The sequence below is a fragment of the Carassius carassius genome, chromosome 28, assembly GCF_963082965.1.
Source record: "Carassius carassius chromosome 28, fCarCar2.1, whole genome shotgun sequence".
NCBI classification, from domain to species: domain Eukaryota; kingdom Metazoa; phylum Chordata; class Actinopteri; order Cypriniformes; family Cyprinidae; genus Carassius; species Carassius carassius.
The window spans coordinates 12,275,760-12,283,773 of NC_081782.1; the positions used below are offsets into that span (position 1 = coordinate 12,275,760).

Here is an 8,014-nt window from a genome sequence, read left to right on the forward strand (position 1 = left end):
TTTAAAGTCACCAGTAATTTAGCCGTGACATTATACATTATCAAAATGTATATTCATTTGGCAAATTTGAATGACATTGAAATGGGTTTTTAAAGATTTGTCTGGATTTGTTCTTTCTCACTTGTGTCCAAGCAGTCCATGTGGACTATTGGATTTTTTTTTTAGTGAGCATTAAATGACGGCAAAGGTAGTCTAAATATAAAAAGTATGTGAAATGACTATGAACAATTAAACATCCAATATCCATTATCCTGAAAAAATATTACAGTTTATTTTGCTTTAAAAGTAATGCAGATTTGGGAGAGAAATGTACTTCATTGTCATGAATATGTCAGAATGCAGTCCTAAAAATGATCCTTTCTTTATGCAAAATATGATTTTCTGTTATCTTTAATATAAGCCAGACCTCTCTTGATGGTTTCTGTAAGATTCTCAGGCTGTTTTATGTTTTAATCACCACTAATGAGATCCTCCTCATCTTTTGTCCTTTCACAGGTGCTCAAAGTAACACACACAGAGTTCTGTCAAGGTCGGACCATGCGCTGGGCCCTGGCTTGGAGTTTCTATGATGACGTGCCTGTGCCTGTAAGCTCTGAGCACTTCCTGCATTACTTTATAGACTGTAGAGAGTGTTTGCCTCTGTTTAGAGTCAGCTAGTCCTCACATAACCCATGCACCCAGTCTGTCTGATGCATTTGTGTGTGGGAAAGCAACACCTGCTGAATATTGACTGGGCTCGACCGTCTTTTTAATAATGCATCTTAAGCCCATTCCATCAGATACACTTGACCTGCTTCCTAAGGCACAGCACAGCTCCTTCTTAGCAACAGTTGCCCAGACAGGGTGACGGTGCCATATAGTCACGCACTTCAGAAGGGCTATAAAAGGGGAAAAGAGGTGGAGGGAATGGAGAAAGGGGCGCAGGATGATTTGTTATGGTCTTTCAGGAGAATTCCCCAAGTCCCAGATGCCTTTTTCCTCACAATCACTTGACTAGAAAGATTGGCCTACATATCTGTCTGCGAGCCGCTTTACCCTCAGCCAGCATACAGACACATCTAGATCTGGATGGCACCCGCATTCTTCTGGGCTTCATTCGCTCTCTCCCATTTCAGTTTTTCCACTTCCTGTGTCCATTCTTCTTCTCTGAAGCCAGCTGAGCCTCATTAGCAGAGTGCACAGAAGCCAGATCAATCTCTTTGACAGTCAGGTCTTCAATCCAGACGTGAAATGTATTGCACGAGAGGTAGGGGGTACAGCGAAGACTCTGACAAAAAAGGTAGGGTTTGAAAAGGACCCCGCAGTGCTGAAAGCGTGCCCGGGATCTGAAGTTGTTGAAGCAGTGGATTTACAGTGGGGGGTCTGGATCTGAGGGGTCAGAGGTCACCAGGCAGGAAGCAGCACTAAAGAAGGACAGAATGAGGCTGGTTGTCAGCATCCGTGGATCACTGTGGAAATCATCTGCTTGTGTTCAATAATTGAAAAAAAGGCGTTTCAGCTCAGTCTCGGCACGTTCAAAATATAAAGGCTCATGATTCCTGCTTGGAGCATATGTGTGGTGGATAAATAATGGACTGAGTGGAGGGGGTTATAATTCACGGTGAAGAGGGGATAAAAGCAGTGCATCGCTCTTAAGGCGGATTGAAATTCATTAAGGGGAGCGTGTGGATTGATGCACGTATCTGTCTGTTTTCATCAATTATGTGCTCTTCAAATGAGCAGAGATGCTCCGAGCCACGTTTTTCCAATTTTTGACAATGTGTATAATATGCTTCGTAAATCTGAGACGAAACACTGTAGATGCTGCTAGTCTGGTCATATTTAGATTCATAGCAGTATTAGTCATTACAGAGAATTACTGTGGGCACAGTGTTCTTTAATATTCATGTGAATTTTTGGTCTGCTTTTGTTCATAGAGTTTGCTTACTGGGATGAGATTTTGTCATGCTTAGTAGAGTTTGACAGCTTAAAGTCAGAAAATGGCGCCTCCTTGTGTTGAAGTATACTGGACTGCATGGGGAACCGCCTTAATGTTAAATCTTACAATCTGGCATGAAAGGACAAAAGAGAGAGAGCCTGTTTGTTTGTTTTTCACCATTCAGTATGATATTATTAATACAAAATATAATTATTATTATATGTAATAATCATTAACATGATTAATAATAATAATAAATGTTTATTATTATAATTATTATTATTACAACTTTGTATTTAAATTCAATTAAAATTCTGAAAATAAATTGAACCTATCAAAGAAATATATTACTAGTGGAATATGTTTGTACTGTTAAAGTATTTAATAACAACAATCATCATTTTAATATTAGTATTAATAATAATATATTGGATTTAGTATTATAGTATTTATACGTTCTAAAAAAATAAATAAATAATAATTAAATCAAATAAAAATAAAGCTATTTTGTTGCCAACAGATTTATAAATAATTCTTAAGATTTATCTTGTTTAGTGCTGTCAGAAGCTATGAAATAAATGTATCTTTAATCTATATGAAAAAGTAGCAATTCTCTTCTTTAGATTTATGCAATTCTTGTCATACCTCAGATTGAAAAATACAAATTAACATGTAAATATGAAAAAGGCACTCCTATTAAACTATACAACTATAAACCCAATTAGGGTTTATTAATTTGATTTTGTTGCTTGTGTGCTGGACCCTATCCTCCAGTTTAGTTTTTTTTTTTATGCAAGAAATTAGCTTTAATAATGTCAAATTAATGCATTAAACACATTAGTACATATTTAATATATCAGTTATCTTTGACCAGTCTTTTCTACCAAAGTGATTTAATACACTGCTTGTGCCCTCTGACAAAGACAGTGACCCTGTGTGAAACATCATTTAACCGTTGTCTGCTGAGACATGACAAATTTGACAAACGGCAGAACCAGAAACTTCAGCACAGGGAGTTATTCAGAAACTATAACTAGCTTACTGTTCCTAAATCCAGTTTACTAAATGTAGTTAACCTTAAACGAGGAAGGCTGTTAAGCTGTATGGTCTAGTCTGTGTTAAATGTGTTGCTTATTCCAACAGGACAGAAACAAAGATCCTGTGATGGATGCCAGATTAACTGTGCACTTTATCTTCTATTTCGATTAATGGTCACCAAAGACCACAGCAGCCCACACTGATGGAGCAGATGATGGGTGTGGTGTGTTTTTCGGCACTGAGGGGGTCGGTCTGTTGACGTGATGAGTCACGTTTATCTGCTCTAACAACAGATGCTCTGTTACTGAAGCACTGTGTGAGAATCCACTATGATGAGAGCTGGAGAAGTCAAAATATGACTGCTGTGTCTCAGTAGGACATGATTCAGTGTTTACATTGCATCAGAAATTACTCTACATACAAGATAACTCATGCTACACTGAGCTGTTCAGGTCCTCAGACTCATTTGTTTCTATGGCAGCGCACAATGTCAAAATGAATCCTTGGGCAGATTTGTTGTTGACGCTTATTCACTGCATTCATTCATGAATATATTGCTATGGAAATTGGTAACACTCTTATTAAAATGGCATATGAAACAGAAATGTTTATAGAGACTGGAACCCAGCTATCTTTAATGTGAAGGCCATTTTGCTTTTTTTTTTTACAAAGAAATCTGCACTTCATTTTACATTTGTAATATTTTCAACTTTATGAGTAAGAACCATATAAAACGGTGTTATTTTAGTAGCATTTATTTATTATTAATGGTTTACCTAGTTGCCAATTTTTGTTTTCAAAGTTGAAGTTTTGCATTTAATTTTACATCTGAATTCATAAGCATGAGTCCCACAAGGGTTTCATTGAACCCATTGAAGACCAAGGTGATCATTGTGTTTTGCTGCCCTCTATTGACCACCTTTGCTAAAACATATTAAGAACTCTAAATTGATCTCCTTGTTACAAACCTGTAACAAACGTCCCTCTATGACATGGGTATGTGAGGTTGCAGCTATTTATGTAAGAAAACTATTTCTGTGTAAACTGACATGTAAACACTCTAAAGTTAACTAACAAAAACTAATTTCCTTCTAAATCTCTCAGTCTCCCCCCTGTAAGAAGCGTAAGCTGGAGAAAGCCCGTAAGCCCCTCACCTTCACTGTCCTGGAGCCCACCGTGGCAGAGCTCCAGACGCAGGCGCCCAGCATCGGCTGCACCGACCCCAGCCCCACAGAGAGTGTGTCTGCCTGGCTGGAGAAGATCCTCACAGACCTGAAGGTAAACAGAAAGAGGCAATTGTACAAAAAAATGCACCGTTTGTTATATACCTTTTAAAAGAGGCTCCAAATCATGTGGGTTTTTAAAGATAGGTGTGCTGTGACTTTTATAGACAATCTGGTGTACGATTTTGGCACAGTGGGTGAAAAGCCATAAAAAAATGGGCAAAAAACCCATAGACTTAGCATTGTGACAAACTTTGACGGGCCATAGCTCCGAGTAAGAATTTCATAGAAAGATGTGGGTCACCACATTTGAAAAAGCTTGCAAGCTGTGTGAGATCATACCTTGCAGTGGGGTAGAAGTTTTACCCCTGGGGCACAAGAGCCCCCCAAATTTGCCCCATAGACATACTATGGTGAAGGAAATGTGTGCACGGTTTTCCCACTATAGGAATTTAGCATTGGACATAACTCTTGATCACAGTGTCATAGAGACATGGCAGGGACTCATGGCACTCCACCAAACAATCAGTTATGCAGGATCAGTGTGAAGTTTTCAAACCACTCCCTAACAACTAAAAAGAGTACCCTAGCAACCATTTGGCAAGACCTACATCTCTGGATCAGAACATCGTATAGACGTGTGGTTTGGCTCTTTTGACTAATGCTAACTGCTACATGTGAAGAATTAGCTAAGTGCTAAAACATGTTAAATGATAAATCATTTTTAAAACATGCAGAAAAAAAGGACCCAGCTAACTGCCCCGTACCGAGTTTTTACACGGCAAGCACCACTCACATTTTCTTCAGAAAATGTACACATCTAGTTATTGTTGTTATTGTTATTATTATTATTATTATTATAAACTTAAAAATAATATATCTACCATTAATAAAACAACCGTAATTGTTTCTATTAGTATAAGATATGCTTATTATTATTATTATTTGTATTATTAATAAATAATTAACAAAAGAAAAGAAATATTGTTATAATAATTGTTGTTATTATTAGTTGTGTTGTTATTGTTATTACCTGTTCCGAAGCGACTTGCTGTAGGCTTAATGTGGCCAATGGCTGATACAAATGTTATACAAACTTTAAACTTCTCATCTTCAGGTGCTTCATAAGCGGGTTCCTTGTGGAGAGGCGGAGCTCAGCCTCTTCCTGACAGCAGTGGAGAACACCTGGATCCATGTGCGGCAGAAGAGACGAGAACAGGGACGACATCTTCGAGAGCTCCCTAGAGCACAACCCACCTCGACCTGCAGCACGGATGCCTCCGCTCCATCTGTCCCTGACACAGACGCTCCAACACTGGCACCAGAGGAACCCACAGCAGAGGGCAGCAACGCCAAAGAGAGGAACGAGCGGCGAGACCCAGAGAAAGGTGCTGACGTAACAATGGAGTCCCTCACCGAACCAAAGCAGGCGGCAGCTGGTAGTCCTCAAAACCCAGAGATGGGACAGCACTTTCTCTTCAAGTGCCTGGTGAACGTGAAGCAGGAAGAGAACGATGTGGTGGTGGAGATGCATTGGGTGGAAGGGCAGAATAAAGATCTAATGAACCAGCTCTGCACTTGTTTGAAGAACTCTCTCTTTCGACAGGCAGCCAAACCTACCTAACAGCACACGGGCTTGGTTCAGCTTTCCTCCCCACACACTCTCCACAGTGCTGTGAACCATACAACTGGTAAAGCTGCACATTAAACAAAACTCCACATTCACAGATGTTTTATTAGCCACTGATCGATGTTGTGATCAGAATTTTTATTAAGTTTGTAATAAACTATTTTAAATAATCTTTGTTGTAAGTTTTTTTTTTTTGTCATTTTGGTTAAATGCACACTAATAAATCAATTTGGTCATACTTTATTTTAAGGTCCGATTCTCGATATTAAACCAATAACTATTACTTTTGTCTGGTAGTTGTTAATATGTATTGGGTAGGATCGGGGATGTAGAATATGATCATGCAGAATACGTACTTTATAATTGCTAGTAAATAGCCAATATGTTAATAATAGGCATGCTAATAAATAACGTAAAGTAAAAAATAGATTGATTGATAGTATAGATTAATAGTAGATTAATTGTAGATTTGAATGCTTGCCAATTATATATTATATTATTATCACGATTTTCTTAAGGTTGTAATGAACCGACAGATCTGTTGATGAATTATTGAAAATGAAGGGCATGGATTTGGTTCTAAACATCTGTCACTGATTGATTTTAAGATGACTCAAGTCTGTTTTTTTTTTTTCATCAGAAGTTTTTTGTGATATTTTGATAAGACATTTTGAGGTCAAAAATTTTGCTAAAAATGAAACCTGCACAGATGAATTGATCACAGTGAGATCTGTAATCTGCATTTTTTTTCTTTATGCTTTAATTTTATGATCAACTGTTTAGATTTTTTTTTTTTTTACTTTAATTTTCTATAGAACAACATGCTTTTTTTATTGCATTTCTCTTAAGTTTTATTAAAATTTGAATCAAATATGAAAATGATTACAAATAGTTTTAGCTTTCTTTAAAGCTTTGGCATTGAATTTTGTATTAAACTATTTGAATAATTTTTTGTTAATTAATAAAAACATTTGGTCCTGATTTTAGCTAACCAAAACCCAGTTTGATTAAGGGCAATAGCTTTCTGCATTTATAGGTGTTGGACAAAGGTTGTCCTCATATATTTCTTAGACGTACAATGTTTGGAAAGCCAAATAACTCAATAATAGGTTGTGTTCCTTTGCATTTCCTGTGTCTGGAATGCCTTTTTGGTCGTTTCACAGGAAGTCTGAGTTAGTATAAACGTCCTGAGAGGAGCATGCCTTCATAACAGGAAGCAGCAACCGCTGCAGCAGTCACTGAGAGGACCACGAGCAGATAACGTGCACTAAGTCACGTGAAGCTTTCCAGGGTAAACAAGCTCTTAACTCTAATTGCCCCAGGAGCAGCTGAACCAGGAGCATATTCACCGTTTCCATGCATGTGAGAGTCACATGAAATTTTAAGGGTAGAGAAGCTTTATGAGTGTGTTTGCTTACCCTTTGCTTTGACCTTCTCAAGTGATTAAAAGGAAATGAAGAATGACTTGACGTGCGCAGCAGTCAACCACAATGCAACATGATTTTAGTTCTCATGTGGAAGGCTGTTTCTTCTATCAGATAGACATAAACAGACATTTTCCGCTGTTTTTGTACTGTTTTTCCTTAGGAATGAAATCCGATACATTAGTTTGAATATATGTGCAGAAGTCATTGGAAATTGCAAAAAAGATCAAATAAAGTGGCAAAGGGCTTTTTCTCCCGTTTCTGGAAATGTCAGGATCTTATTGTATTGGGATTATTAGTAATATAGAGTGTGTTTATGCACCCTTTTCCCTTTGACACACACACACACACACACACATATATATATATATATATATATATATATATATATATATATATATATATATATATATTCAATGAATGCAATGTAACATTCAAAATGTTCTGTCTTCTCTCTGTCACCATCTCTTCAAGACTCCCTACTGTCCTGCAGTACACTGTCTCTTCGGGAACCATGGATACAGTCACATGACTCGCCCTTTATTCAGTCAGCACATGTATCATGGCAGTAAAGAGAGATTCTGTGGTACTTTGATAGGATCTTGGGTGAAACAGGGCAGCAGAGTGAAATGGTGTTTATTGCTCAAAATGTGGGTTTACTGCCATTAATGTGGTTAATATATTTCTATTTTAAAAAAAAGGTTGTGCATATCTGGTCACAGTGAATGGTTCGTTTTATTAATTATTGTAATTATGCAGTAGTGCAGAAGGCTAAATACAT

General features: G+C 37.5%; 1 protein-coding gene across 2 annotated transcripts in view; it reads left to right on the top strand.

Annotated features, from left to right (window-relative positions):
- mettl16 (methyltransferase 16, N6-methyladenosine) overlaps positions 1–5,979 on the top strand; it is a 38,334-nt gene extending 32,355 nt beyond the window's left edge. For both annotated transcript variants that reach the window (XM_059514337.1, XM_059514338.1), the window contains exons 8-10: positions 496–585; positions 4,061–4,234; positions 5,297–5,979. In XM_059514337.1, coding sequence (XP_059370320.1) covers positions 496–585; positions 4,061–4,234; positions 5,297–5,803 — 771 coding nt within the window. In that variant the 3' untranslated portion in view covers positions 5,804–5,979. The remainder of the gene's footprint in view (positions 1–495; positions 586–4,060; positions 4,235–5,296) is intronic.
- Positions 5,980–8,014: the final 2,035 nt, after the last annotated feature.